The sequence below is a fragment of the Prunus dulcis genome, chromosome 8 (genome assembly GCF_902201215.1).
Source record: "Prunus dulcis chromosome 8, ALMONDv2, whole genome shotgun sequence".
Taxonomy (NCBI): Eukaryota; Viridiplantae; Streptophyta; class Magnoliopsida; order Rosales; family Rosaceae; genus Prunus; species Prunus dulcis.
Genome location: NC_047657.1, coordinates 14485247 through 14500538, shown reverse-complemented (window position 1 = coordinate 14500538; position 15292 = coordinate 14485247). Strand labels below are relative to the sequence as shown.

Genomic DNA, 15292 nt, shown 5'->3' with positions numbered 1-15292 from the left:
TGAAAAAAGCATATGAAAAAATTATTCCGTTATTCCTTGCATTGAGTTTTTGAAAGGTAACAAACTAGAAATTCTCTGTGCAAGATGTGTTCTTTAAAGAGCGAATGTGCATCGTGAAAATGTATTGATAATATGGAGGTATATTTGATTGGCGAGAATGTTATCGACACATTATCACAAAATATTTTTAAATTACAAAAGAGAACACGTGATTAAACCACCGGAAATACTGTTTAAATATAGTTACACAAACTATGAACTGTTGCTGTTGGACCTTTCAAATAAGGTATTACCAAAATCTGTAGATATCTAATCAACCGCGGTCCAGGGACATGCTAATATCACATAAATGTTTCATTAAGTTTGGATGCAATGCTTCAAAGATCAGAAAGGCACTTTCCGTTAATAAACTCGATAACTTGGGTGATCTTCTCTTCAAGAGCAGCAGTTACTGCAGACAAATTTTGCAAGAATTCTTCTGCAGTTGGTTTTTCACCATCTACTACATCAGTCACAGCTTTAACAAATATGATTGGGACTTTCAACAGATCTGCCACATAGGCAACAGCAGCACCCTGAAAGCCAAAAAAAATCAAGCAAAAGAAATTTGCTTTAATAGAAGTAAAAAGTAAAATTGACTATTGGATAAAAGTAAAAATGACTGTTGGGCAATGTATAAAGAGGTCCAAATTTGCAGCTATCCAATATTAGGTCTAAGAGATGCAAATAGGTTCAATACTCTTTGCAGGGAAAAGCAGGGATACTCTGATCAATGCTAAGAAGAATGCTAAGGTTACCTCCATGTCTTTAATTGTAGCATCATTTGCAATGATCGATGCTTCATCCTGCGGGGACATATCTAGAGAGTTGCCGGTAGACAGTTTACCAACCTGAAGCATGAGGGAAACCATAAATGACATTGCCAATACTTGTGAAGCTATCAAATACAAAGAAAAGGAAACCCAAGTATCATAGTAACGCACATCCGTACCATAGGTTACACACTCATGCCTAAGTGAATTGGTCTAGATAATGGAGAACTCCAATTTCAAAACTTAAAAGTGACCAACATTATATCAAATGGTTCGGACGCTATTCAATTTAAGAAGGGTTTAAGTGTTTAAATAAGTCCAAGCTTTTTGCTGCATGATAATTACCTTTAGGTTAAGTTCCTTTTGAAGATTGGGTGATACACAGGCTTGTCGTAAACCAACCCCATATAGATCAAACACCTGTAGAAGACATACAAGATAGAGAATAATTGATTAGAAATTTTCTAAGCGGAAGCAGGAAGCAGGAAAGTAGTTCTTAAAGAAACATTATTTCCATCAGCTAGCAAAATATATTGTATCTTCAATTCTAGTGGCGTCAACTTTCAATTCTATGTTTGAAGTATCAGAAGGGGTATGGCTAAACTGTTAAGATCTTCCAATAAATTGTAGACCAAGCATGAAACGTACTTAATGGAAAGACAAAGGAACACTCACAGGAATGGGTATCCTTCTATCATGGTAAGCAACATCACATGCGAGATACACATCACCGATGCCTGCTCCTTTGGCCTGAAAATATACATTAATTAGTTATACGCAATATGTCAAGATGCTTCACACATCTGCACGTCCACATACTTCATACTCAATTAGTTCATGTCTGTGTGTGTGTGCGTGCACAAGAACGCATACATAAATAATAGTTCGTATGTGTACATAAATAGTTCCTTATTAATATCATGGTCCCTGCAACGCAAATGGTTCAATCCTCAAACTTTTCACTGTCCTTTGTAAGAAGAGGATTCCACATTTTCCTTATACTAACAACTTCTCCAATTAATATTCAAATGAGAGAGAATAATGAAAACGGAGCTGAACTCTTCTTGTACAAGAACAAGAGAAAAGTTGGTAATACCTTAAAGCCACCGGCAGTGCCTGCATTGATAATTAGGTCTGGCTGTAACGCTTGAATGGCAGCATAGGTCACAAGAGACGCAGAAACTGTGCCTACACAATCAACTCCTGAAAGGAAATTTGAGGATGAGGTACACGACAATGAAACAAAAACCACTTTTTTTTTGTGCTCTAATTAAACAATAGTGACCAAAAAGAAGAAACAACCGTAACATATGAGACTTTTGAAGGAGGAGTGGCAATTCAAACACAAGCAGTTTTCCATCCCTAGCATACTGAAAGCCTATTCTTTTATACACCCCTTGAAACAGAAAAGTTCAAACCTTTTACACTAAACCAGCCACAAATATCCTTAAGTTCACGCAGCCTAGTTCTAGAATCTTAAAGATCCTATATCACATTTAAGTCTGATAACCATGTAAACCCTTTCAATAATGTCCTGGTGAGATATGACAAGGTCATAGACAATGAAGGGAAGTATAATAACAAATTATTTCTCTCTCTCCTGACAAGAGAAATCAAAACCCATGAGAGTCAAAAACTCACCTAAAGATGAATCTTTTCCAGGCCAAACTAAATTAATATGAAGATCTTTGTAAAACCCATGATACCGGACCCAAGGGACCCCTTTTGGGAACCTGCATCATTCATGCATTGACATATCAAAAAATTGAAACCAACTGAGTAATTAAAATCTTTGAACCGATATATAATGCTCAAAATTCTAAACGATGATCTCCACATTTCAAAGAAATAAACCGTATTTGCACACAAGATGATAGCCTATGGAAGGAAACAAAAAAAAAAAAAAGTAACAATCACAAAGAGCATTCCACAACAAAACATGTGTATTGGGCACAACAAGGCCACGTCCAGCCACAGTTAAGACGTAGAATATAGTTTGCAAAGCAAGAACTTTGAACCAAGGTCGTGTTTGGTAATGGGGGCAATTCACAAACAAAACCAAAAAAAGGAACCATTTTCCAAAAATTGAAAGTAGCACATAAAAAGATTCAAGCTTGAGGATGAAACAAGAAGATGAACTCACACGGAGTCAGGGTCCTCTGTGAGGTTGAACTTGTTCACCACAGGAAGAGCTTCAGTCTGCATAGCTGTTAAGTTACTTGGAAATATCACTATTTTTATTCAAAAACATCGTAATAATATCTGAAAAAGAGAGAATGGAAATATCAAAATTGGAAAAGAAAAAGAGAAAAAGTACCGATGACGATGAGGATGGTGGAAATGGGGCGCTTCTCAGTTTCAGCAACCAAGGCTTCCTCTGCAGCGTCCGATTTGTCGCCGTGAGGAGACATAATTTTTTTCTTTTTGGATTATTTTCCTTTGTTTTCTCTCCGATTTTCTTTCTTGCCAATCAAACAGAATTTAAGTTCTGAATCAAACAGAGTGTGACTTTGTTTTACGGCTGAGAGACTAGAGAAGACGAGGCAGAGGGTGAGGACAATTCCGTAATTAATGAGTTAGAAGGCAATGCATCGAATTGGATCGCTGACCGTTGATTGGTGACGCTGATCTATGATTAGAGAGCATTGGTCCACGTGTTCTAATCAGCACGGTTTCAACTTTTCATGGATATTTCTTTGTGGGGTTCTTCTGTTGTTGTTAAAATAAACAAAGTTATTGTCTGCTTGGTTTGTAGATCAAACAAATTAAGACAAGCCATGTTTCATGATGGAATCAAATAGTACTTTACAATGTAGAACATTGGATTTACAAGTCAACTATAATATCATATATAGTTTGCGTGCCAATCTAAATTGCCGACGGTTTGAGTGGCAAATGATTTTCAACGAGTGTCAGTGTCATGAAATTTTTGTATGAGAAGTCCCCAAAATGATGCCTCAATTGTTAACATAAATTTGGCATTGTCAAATTTTTTGTCAAAAGATATTATGATAATTTACACACATAAGCAAATTTGATACGATACGGGTCTTTGATAATGAAGGGAAAAACACTAGCTGAGGTAGACACTAATTAGACAATATGGAGTAAAATAAAAACCAAGTTTATCAAATCAATATCATCTTAATGAAGACTTTCAACAGATTATGACAAATATGTATGATCAACATTGTAATTATCAACACCAATTCGCATCAAACAGTTACATAATTATTGTACATCTGCCCAAAAAACAAAAACAAAATAAAATTTTGCAAATACATTACAATTCATGTATATACTGTGCAAACAATGTATTTAGAAAGTTAAGAATTTGTACTCAATAAGAACCATCAAGTTCAAGACCACAGGGGAATAAAATGGCTTAAAAATTGTGGGGAAAACACTCAAAGCAAGCTTGTGGGGTGAGTTGATCAGATTTCAAATTCAAAGGGCATGTAAAAGTAGGGTTTGGGAAATCAGAAAGATGAGAAGAAGGAAGAGCCAATGTGTTGGTGGTTGTGTTTTGGAGGTGCCATTTGGTAACGTTGGGAAAGTGTCTGGTAAGGGCATCTCACAGTTTTCTCCATTGAAATATACCCTTCTTGGAAAAGCCCATCCATTTTTGAATGTGAATGATTCTGAGTCTTTTTCCAAAAGTATCTCTGTTGACACTGAACCCACTCCATCCTCATCAGTAGCAATCAGCTCTTCATTAACAAAGGCTATACCCCAGAAGAGGGCAACTACGTCTGCAACAGTTTCCAATGTTTGAGAAACTAGAACTTATTTAATCACAGTGGTAATAGAATAAAGGGTATTGTTCCATTTCAGACTTGTGTAGCTAGACTACCCGGACATGTGTGTTTATGTTGTCAGACTGTGAATCACGATCACATATATAATTAACCTAATGGTACGTATGAATTCACGAGCTTATGTCACCAGACAGTCTAGTTTTGTACGTACAAAGAGTTGTAAGGGTTTATTGGGTCACGTCACTGGATTGTAACAGTTAAAGTTACATTATCCTTTCTACTAAAGATTAATCTACACAACCAAGTTGATTATGTTCAACATTTATTCTATGTACTTCCCTCGTTATTGAACAACAGATACGAAATAGAGTAAGTACCTCTAAAGCTAGGCTGAAGCAATGTGCTGTTGAAACTATACGTTATTGGATTCATGGAGAGACCAGGGTGCTGGACCAGTACATTCCAGTTTGAGAAGTTCCTCTGATAGTTGTAGTTAGTAATTGTAAGTTTAATTCTCCAGTGATCCACATAGCTGGTCTTGACATGCCAATGAACTCGAATAGGGCACATATGATCTGTGCATTTCACCGGGTCTAGAGCACTCATAAAATTAGCTCCTGAATTATCCCCTGTTAGTGACATTGCTGGGAAGGGGTAAGCTGGCCTGTTATCACAAAGAGGAAGAGACAGAGAAAGAAAGAGAGGATCAGCTGAGTTCAAATTAACTTGCATAAGTAGCAGCTCTCACTGTTATGGATGCAGCGAAAAAAAAAAAAAGCAACCCAACCTTAAACATGTACCGAAGTTTTTGTCTGTTACTTCTCTGCATCCACAGCTACACTTGGGGCATGATGTGATCTCAGGATTGTAAAATGAAGAGAGTGAAACGCAACAGACTGGAGTCTCACCAGCTAGAAAACTGGAATAAGTGCATATTGCTTTCCATGTTCCTGCAAACAAGTAATTGATGAAATGTTAACATCAAAGGTTTTCCTATCATCCAACAAAGTAAGAAAAAGAATCCCGAAGTAGCATACGTTAACTGTATGTCACAACTGTGAATCTGAACCACATTCATACATAACTGTATATAATCAACGGTTATGATTCACAAACTGTTAGGAGAAAATCTCAATTTTATACGTATGCATACATAGGGTAATGTTTTGTTAACAGACTTTTGTTGCTTGTGGTCTGAAAAAATGGTTTTACGTTACCAAACGGTATGACAAGAGAACATTTCCGTCTATATGTATTGGTTAAATTGCTTACTGAAAACTTGGCGCTGTCTTCTACCCCCAAAATCTAAAGAAACTGTGGGATCAACACTCTTAAGTGGCCCACAAGTGTAACCAGGACCTGGTGCATTCAGAGTAAGATTCAGAGGTGGATGTCCTGAAAAAGGAGCTCCTCCCAAGTTGCCAACTTTAATTCCAAAGGAAGAGAAAGACTTGGAGGGATTGATAGCCAGGGCATCAAGAACACCACCGCGGCAGCAGTCTTCAGATTTGTTATCTGAGGAAGCATCAGGCATGAGATCAAGTATTTCAGGATCTTTCTTGCAGGAGTGTGGTATATCAGTCTTGTAGTTTGAGCAGTTTCCTTGTTCTGTGGCAAAGGCACCATTCATTGACCAAATGACTTCATTCTGCTGCCATATCCACCCAATCTGCCAACCAGGCTTGTCCACGTGACGATACTGAAATAAATTTTGGATGGTTACTTTTGCCTGCAAAAGTCTCTGTTAGTAGTTGCATATTGTGTATAGGCTTGCTCACAAATATTTCAAGATTTCATAATAAAAAACATACAAGTGACACTCCAAAGTTTGTTCACACATTCAGCATTGTGCAGAACAACTATAAATGTCGTTGGACAGGCAGGAGTGTGCAAACAAAGTCTAACTAAGAAGATTAAAATGATGAAATCTTCAATGGGATGTTGAAGGTGCAAGTTTTTTAGAAGTCCCAAAAAAAATTGTGTTTCTGTAATAAAAAAACAGAGTCTATAAAGGCTTTGTACTAAGAAAATAGGGGTTTTGGAGATAACAGTTTACACAAATGTACACTAAAATGATGAAAGTATGAGCTTCACAGGATTCCAATTGCCTCAGAATATTTGGCAGTCATAAAGTTGTGGATGTTAAAAGTGCAGCTTCAAAAAAATTTCTAGTAGTTTTTAAAAATCTGTTCCTGGTGATATAATTGAACCAAACAACATCAAGGTTTGAGCAGAATCACAGCATGCTAACCAAATAGCCGTCATCTGTCCAATCATAAGTGTCGAAAATAATCGTAAAGTTTCCATTTGGGTCCAAAGGATCATAGCAATCTGCAAAGCAAAGAAAGCAGCATCCAATTTAGCAACAAACATTCTCTTCCAAAACCTGAAACAAGAAGCAACATATGACTATCAATATGATGATGGCTCATGTTCATGCCTGAGAAACTGCACATAGCAACTAACAACATGGACACCAGTGCAAAAGGCCACAAACAAGAATAGATGCAAGTCATTTTAGGGTTTGGGAATGAGAAGCAAGGCATAGATAGATAGAGCTTGTTATAGTGCAATGAGACAAACCTGTTCCCCAAACTTGACTTTATAAACAAGAAAGAAATGCTCAGAATCAATCTAGGAAAAAAAGGCAAAAAACCCAAATTTCTGCTCTTTCAGTCTTTCAGTTGCTCGAATCAAACAAGAAACATTGGAAATATCAACTGGATATGAGCAGACAAATCCAAATGACCTGGTTCCTTGGAGATGAAAACAGAAGATCCCATGCTGACACATTTATCCTATGCTACAGAACACATTCCTCTTGTCACATTCAAATTCCCATTTAATTAAGGAAAAAAAAGCTCAAACTGTTTCTGTTAATCATATAATTAATTGAAGCAAATGGTGACCTTTTAATGGATATCCATGTATGTGGCCGAGAAAGCCTTCAGTTCTTGAATGTTGAAACGCTTTTTCTCATTCTCTTCTTCTACTATTTGCTTAAACAATCATATATTGCACACCAATATTAAATTCATGTAACTATGAAAGGAAACTTATGATATATGGATAGATGCCAAAGGTGATGTCGTCATATATGATGCAGAGGCATGGTTTTTTTTTTATAAGGATGGGTCAAGAATTCATATGTTATTTCCTAATTCCCACATGGATTATCCACATGAGTGCCCTGGTTTGTATTCGATTGTTTATAGTTACTTGAAAAACAAAAATGACTCACATATTGCAGCATCCATGCCAAGTTTTCAACCCGACCTCATATAATGAAGAAACCAAGATACTTTTTCAACCCATCACAATACCTCCACAACATAGTGGAAAGGGCAAAGAGGTCAAAACAACAAACAAGGGTCTTATTTTTTCTGGTAAAGAAAAAATTAATGGCCCAATCTTAGCTTCCTTCATAAAAATAGTCTTTTAATTTTGAAAATTTTTATGCCGATGTACAAAGTAGACCATTGTTACATTTGGGTCCTTTTTTTGTTGTTGAGAAATTCTATGATTGCATTCATAATTCAGCCAATAAAGTTATTAGCCACAAAAGATTATTATAAACTAACCACAAAAGGGCCACTACAATAACGGAGCAATCTAACATCAAAATTAAGACAATTTGGCGTGGCTCTACTAACGATCACATAGGATAAAAGAAACTCTGCCATAGGCATCCCAACTAAGATTGTAAACTCAGAATAATCAAAAAGAGATCAAGCTTGAAAAAACCAAGCCATAACAATACAAATAAAGCTCTCACAAATGAGAGATGAAAAGCTCTCACAAATGAGAGGTTAAAAGCTCTCACAAAAGGAGAGGTGAAAACCATACAGAGAACCCAACGAGTCTTTGTGACTTATTCCAAACATAAAGAAACCGCAAAATGGATGGTGGTAGAGATCCGATGCCGAAACGCATGTGGAGATCCGACGTCGAGACGTAGCTGGCTATGATGGTTGGGTGAAAATCATAACAAAACGAAGACAAAAGAGACAAAATAGGGGAAATCTTTTGTCTCTAAAAGTGGGGGAAGAGGAGAAGGGAGGAAAAGAAGAGGGGAGAAGGGAGGAAGAACAGTGACTTCCTCCCCCCTCAAAGTGAAAACGGCTCTAGAAGTGTTTCTTGGAAGAGAGAGGGGTTTGAGGTTTTTTAGATAAACCACCATAAATGTTGTTTTTACATTTGGGTCCCTTAGTCTGGTTCTTTTTATTTTTAATACAAGCGATAATTTAAACTATAGGGGAGGAGATTACTCACACACATATGGGTCCATTAGCTTTCTTAGAAGCAGTTGTTTTGGTCCTTGTACAAGTGGTGTGTTTTAATAAGGACATATCCATGTATTAAAATCATAATTAAAAGTGATCACCTGCCTTGCACATCACCACTAAATTAGCCAATTAACCCCCGATCCTTCTCTCCATTTTGTCACCAGCTCTCCAAGTGTTTGATTGAGCTTTGAATTACTTCCCCAAATCGACTGTAAGAATTTCTTATGATCTTGAGAGATGGAATTGTCCTTAGCTTAATATTATCTCCAAGGCAGGTGATCATTTTTACTGGATAACAAAAGTTAAAAACCTATTCTTGTAATTAGGTTGCACTTGTGCTGATGATTTTGTTGGACTGCATACTGTAACATATTGCAAGATATACAATTCAAGTAAATCTGGGTACATTTCACATTGCTGAATTTCCAGTGGGATCATTTACATATAATAGGAACGCTTAACAAAACACAAGTAACTTTCGGTTGTCTTTTGCATGAACTGCACAATCTTAATGACCCCAAAACAAGTATTTCCTTTTCTTTTACACAATCTATTGACCCCTCTAAACCCTAAACCCCAAAACAAGTCTAATCACAAACACATCAAACCCTAGTAATTCTTGATCAACTGCAATTGAATTCTTGAACATTTTCGGTTGTCTCACTCACTAGTTGGACTGCAATTCCACCAAAAAAAACGCCCTAGCAAATGGACTTACTCAACGACCTCCAGTCCACCAGAATCAGCAACACTGGTGATAACCAATGCAACATCGTGGTCGACGAACAGTGGGATTTTTAGTCTTGTACAAAATGTATATCGCATGTTAGTTTGTAAGTCACGCTTATCTGGTGCCATAAGCAAAGATAATAGATATTTAATATATATATATATATATATATATATATATATATATATAGTTCAACCTGCAACCATTGTCTATTTCAATTTTTTAAGTACAATTGCCATAGTTCTTCACTCTATTATATGTGGATGGTTTTGGGGATGTGGATGGTTGTGGTGAAGGGATGTTGGAGGATAACCAGAATCGAGCTATCTCCTCCCTCTTTTCCTTTGTTCGTTTCAGAGCATGGTCAGTTTCTTCAGATCGAACCAAAAACTATTTTGGATTCCAATCCCCCTTTGATTTCTTGAGAAAAATCGCAGTTTCTAGGTCCAAGTGACAGGTAATGGTAATGGCGATGTCGTTGTCGATTTCGCGATATTGATCTCACTTTACCTTGTTCGCCTGGCGCAAGCGAGCCATCAGACATGAGATGTGCTCGTCAACTCTCAACAATTCTGAAATTCTGGTTTCCCTTTGAGACAGATTGGGGCAAGTGCAAAGACGAAGAGAGAATTTGAGATAGAGTAGGAAAATAGTGAAAGATTGGGAAAGACAGAGAGATTTAGTTGGAGATCAATTAAACAATTTAACAACACTATAAAACCAATTTTTTTTAGGGGGAAAAAAAATGGTGATGATTTCTTTAATTTTAAAGGAAAATAGTCTTTTAATTTTGAAAAAATTTATGCCGATGGTCCATGAACTTTGACCATTGTTACAAGTGGCGTGTTTTAGTAAGGACATATCCATATATATTATAATCATAATTAAAAGTGATCACATGCCTTGCACATGACCTTGAGACCCATGAAGTTAAAAATATAAATGGTGGGCTAAATTTTATGATGGACTATGTTTAGACTATCTGTAGGTGGAGAGGTCTATACTTAGACCTCTAATAAATAATTTTACAAAATATAGTATCGTGCTACATTTTAACTGTTCCCTAATATGTCAACACCTAAAAAAAAAGTATATATTGTTATAAAACTAAAGGAAATTGGAAAGACAAAAGAAATGGAGAAAGCAGAGGAAATTCTCAGATCGGAATTGATTCATTTCTCATTGCAATACGATGAAAAGAGAGAGAGAGAGAGAGAGAAAACTCTCTGTCAAAAACAGATTAATTTACAATCAAGAGGGATGAACCCTTTTGTAGGCAAAACGTGTGGGCTCCACCAAAACGTGTGGGCTCCACTAAAACCATTTACAACACTCCCCCTTGGAGACCACAAATGATATGGAATATGCCTCGTTAAAACCTTGCCAGGAAAAACCCAGTGGGATAAAAACCTGGTCGAAGGGAAAAAGAGTACATAACCATGTGTAACATAAAATTCTGTGTATATTGACATGCGTGCGACACTGCCTCGTTAAAACCTTGCCAGGAAAAACCCAGTGGGATAAAAACCTGGACGAAGGAAAAAGAGTACAGTGTGGAAAGGTCTTTATTGATGGCACGCTCCCCCTGATGCTTGGCAGAATATCTTGAAGCCATACTGTTGATCATCTGTCTGAATGTCATAGTGGACACTGCTTCTGTGAGTCAATCTTGAGCGACACTGCCTCGTTAAAACCTTATCAGGAAAAACCCAGTGGGATAAAAATCTGATGAAGGAAAAAGAGTACAGTGTATGAAAGTCTTTATGAATACCATGCTCCCCCTGATGAATATCTCCCCCTGAAAACTTCATGACTAGCTGTTTCCAGTAAGCGACCATAGAGATTGGGAAAACTTCATGACTAGCTGTTTCCAGTAAGCGACCATAGAGATTTCCAAAGTCCGCATATCTAATAACACTTGGGCTATTTATAATTTCACTCAAAAATATGCCCGTATATGGTGTTATGCTTAGATAGCATCAAATATGCCTCACATCATCCAAAATGATGGAGTTGAGCTCTATCTGGAAAATACGATGTCCCGTCCAATATACTTCCGGAAAATCCTTCAAGTGTCCAACGAATAATCCGCATAAAAATGCTTCAATACTTTCTTAGTATAAGCAATAATCTCGTTGGCATAATGCTCGATCTTTCAGTCGAGACAAATATTTCTGGAACTCTTGAGAAGCTTTAATGTGTTTGCAAACATATTAATGTACTCACCGAGGCAATTTATGCATATTAGTATTGAGTACGGATTTTGTGCTGCAGGCACATGTCATTCAGGGACTTGCTTCATGCAATTTCAATCCTTTCAAGGATTTTGTTTAAAGGGATTAAACTTTATGACACATTATATAGCTTTAACCCAGCTATTTATACATCTTTAGGGAATCACTTCAGGTGATATGCTCTGTGCATTTAATAACCTTTAAAGATAACATGTTGGTCTCCGTAAATGTGCAATAAGGTGGGGCACAATTGAATTTGTAGATATGGAGAAAAGCCAACATTCCTTGTTTCTGCCAGAAACATTGTGTCATACAAAGTAGGTATATTCCCTTTTATTCCGAACACCCAAGTATAACTTTTAGTATTAACAAATTTAGGGGTTCGTACTGTGGGTTTGTTCTTTCACGTTCATTCTCATCTATAATGGAATTGCCTCAGTCCATTTTGGCCAATGATATTGTCGACATTTAATAATTGAACGTGATTCCAATCAACACAGCCCATTGATGATTTGAGTAGCTACTTCAAAATCAAAAATTGTCATTCATCAATTCATGATCCCACCATTCTCATGTGCATGCGCATGCATCAATTATAAGCATTTCTTTGCTTTTTGGGTACCCAAGCCACTGCAGGGGGCTTTTATTATGTGAGAATGTGGATTATAACCTCCAATGGAGCGTTATGTTATAGTAGGGCGTGGATAATCTCCATTTAGGGAGTTGGAACATTTAGAACCATATATCTGGCATGCTGCATGCATGCCACAGATTAATATATACATGTCAATTGATTTCTGGGACTTTAACCCATACAATTTGCAACGCATTAGGCGTGCACAATATCAATATTGACATGTCAAAGGATTGTCCTTTCGGGACTTCAATCCACATCATTTGCTACGCAACAAGCGTGCATCATATTGATCACTGCTATACCCATATTTTGTTCTTATGAGACTTTAATCTGTGCAGTGTATTATCAATGTATCCAACTTGCAATTTGTAAAATTTGCATTAATAATTCATGGATACATATAAGCCATTCTTTTGGAACAGACTTATCTTCCCATTTGGTTACCTTTCAAGATAAAATATCAAATAAGTATATAAGCATAAAATAACACAAGTATTGCTTACATCTTTAGGTGGGAGAAACTTTTCTCAAGTATCATTCAAGCTCGGCCCAGTAAATATAAAGTATCGCTTGATGATCTTGTTATATCCTGCAAGAGCAAAAATCACAATTCTTCTCTCTGTCAAAAACAAATAACCCTCATGAACAGAGAGTTATAAAAGGAAAGAAAAGATACAAAAATTGTGATATTGATTGCAAGGTAAGGTAAGCAATCAGGGAAGGAAGCTGGTGGGAGCAGAAAACAAGCTCTCAATTCTCCTAGTCTAGAAGGACCTCAGGAGATTAGAGCACAATGCCGCCTTCACAATTCCCTGATCTTGCAGAAACATGATCAGGGATAGTCTTGCTTCCTGAATGGATGATCAGAGATAGTCTTGCTTCTCAGGCATATTAAGTGCTTAATGATAAGAAAAACAAGTAGATATAACATCATTTTGTATGGGAAAACTGGATGTCTTCTGCAAAGAAAATTTCGTTAGTAACACATTTATACACAAATACAATGAATAGATAGAACCGGTGGATTTCAAATTAATCATAAGAAAATTGTGAGATTCTCGAGATACTTTTGTAAAAGTAGTCCCGTGAAATCCGTAAAGCAAGATCGGCTTTGACGAAAATAATACTTGAAAATGCCGAAAGTGCCGACAGACATTATCAGAGGCCAAGTGAAGTTTTGGACCCTTCCTTCAGAGGCTTCCAGAACATAATGTAATTTTATAGATTTTATATACAAAACTTAACATTGAGCAAGCTGAGAGTTTCAAAACTCACTTCCTTCAGAGGCTTCCAGAACGTAATGTAATTTTATAGATTTTACAGGGTCTGCACCTTCATTGCAGGTGGAAAAATCTATCTGTTATATGCTCCTTTCCTGTTATAATAATTGCGCACATTCTTAAACTTGTACCTGTGGTTTTTACGTCTTTTCAAAATGACGGTTTGGAACCTTGTGCTTTATAGGTTCAAATAACCACATCGACTCTCCCAAATTTCATATTTTAATGCATGTGAGCCCGTAACTTCTGGCCGGGCTAAACACAAACTCAGAATTTATTCGTCCTTTTCAAATGGACATGAAATATGGATTGAGTAAAAGCCACGCTAATATCACAATATAGTAGTGAAGAGCATTAACTACTATATACCCACAACTTCAAGTTCAGGATCTTTCATATATTTGGATCCATGGGCTTCCGGCCCAGATATAACAAAATATGTGGGGAGCCTCAATTCATCATTTGAAGTTTATAATGATATTATCCATTTCACGGTGTATTCTTAACAACCGGAATTCACAAAATATATTTCTTCCTTGAGGTGTCGATTATAACAAAATCGAACTTTATTAAATTCATCATTTTCTTATGCCAAAGAAATATGTGGTGTATCACAATTTGCAATAATACCTCAAGGGCTGTCCTTTTGATTGTTGGAACTTTAGGTTCTCAACACTGTTAGATTTTGAACTTCAGGCCAAAATCACATATTCTCATGGTATGGACATTCTTACAATTTTATGTACATATTTCGGGACTTTAAACCCTTACATAATTGTCCATAATTTGAGGAACTTCTGGCATCTCATTTAATTGCTCATCCATGAGTTTAAGGAACTGCAGGTTCCCTTTTGTATATAGTGACGGTTTACCCAAAATGGTTAATATGTATGCATACGTCACTATTCATGTGAATAGTACTATTCATCAAGTCATGAATACATATCTATTCATATGTGCAGTATATTTGCCAGTACAGTTATCATCCATGTGTACGGCGCTATGAACCAATACAGTACTGTTACATCATTAAGGAACCCCAGGTCCTTATTCACATGTCAGGGATCAAGGACCCTTAAGTCCGATCACATGTTTACAAATATAGTACCGGAGAGACTGCCAGCTCTCATATCAATATCATCATCAAGGATCTTCAAGTCCGGATGTAAATGTATGATGAGGATCAAGGAACTTCTGGTCCTGATCTGTATACTGTAAAAACTCATCATACAGCACAATTAATCCATAAAATAAATTGCCGATAAATAAATTACTGGTATGGACGTTAATTCCGCATCATACTTTAAATAAAAGTAAATGTGCGGTAAAGTAAATTTGCAATAAAGTAAACATGCATGTATGGGCACTAATGCTGCTCCATACATTTAAATAAAAGCAAAGGCGTGGACGATAAACCCGCACCACTCTTTAAATAAATATTGCCTTACATACACTTACAGCATCAATAATTGATATCCATCCATGATCCACCTGCCTGAAGATTCATGCCCATCCATGACGTAAAAAAAAGCAGAGACAAGTGATTGTCTTTCGA

General features: G+C 36.7%; 2 protein-coding genes across 2 annotated transcripts; both read right to left on the bottom strand.

The window, feature by feature from the left end:
- Positions 1-114: 114 nt before the first annotated feature.
- On the bottom strand, positions 115-3365 carry LOC117636434 (5'-methylthioadenosine/S-adenosylhomocysteine nucleosidase 1-like). Its single transcript, XM_034370921.1, has 8 exons — positions 3130-3365; positions 2956-3019; positions 2454-2545; positions 1909-2015; positions 1488-1562; positions 1158-1232; positions 798-890; positions 115-575 (listed from the first exon to the last, which is right to left on the bottom strand). Exons 1-8 carry the CDS (start codon positions 3221-3223, stop codon positions 378-380), a joined length of 798 nt encoding a protein of 265 aa, XP_034226812.1. The 5' UTR covers positions 3224-3365; the 3' UTR covers positions 115-377.
- Positions 3366-4078: 713 nt separating this feature from the next.
- LOC117638559 (COBRA-like protein 1) lies at positions 4079-9681 on the bottom strand. The gene is made up of 7 exons (XM_034373667.1): positions 9575-9681; positions 6957-7018; positions 6822-6901; positions 5843-6299; positions 5358-5520; positions 4948-5234; positions 4079-4564 (listed from the first exon to the last, which is right to left on the bottom strand). The coding sequence occupies exons 1-7, from the start codon at positions 9679-9681 to the stop codon at positions 4260-4262; spliced, it is 1461 nt and encodes a 486-aa protein (XP_034229558.1). The 3' UTR covers positions 4079-4259.
- Positions 9682-15292: the final 5611 nt, after the last annotated feature.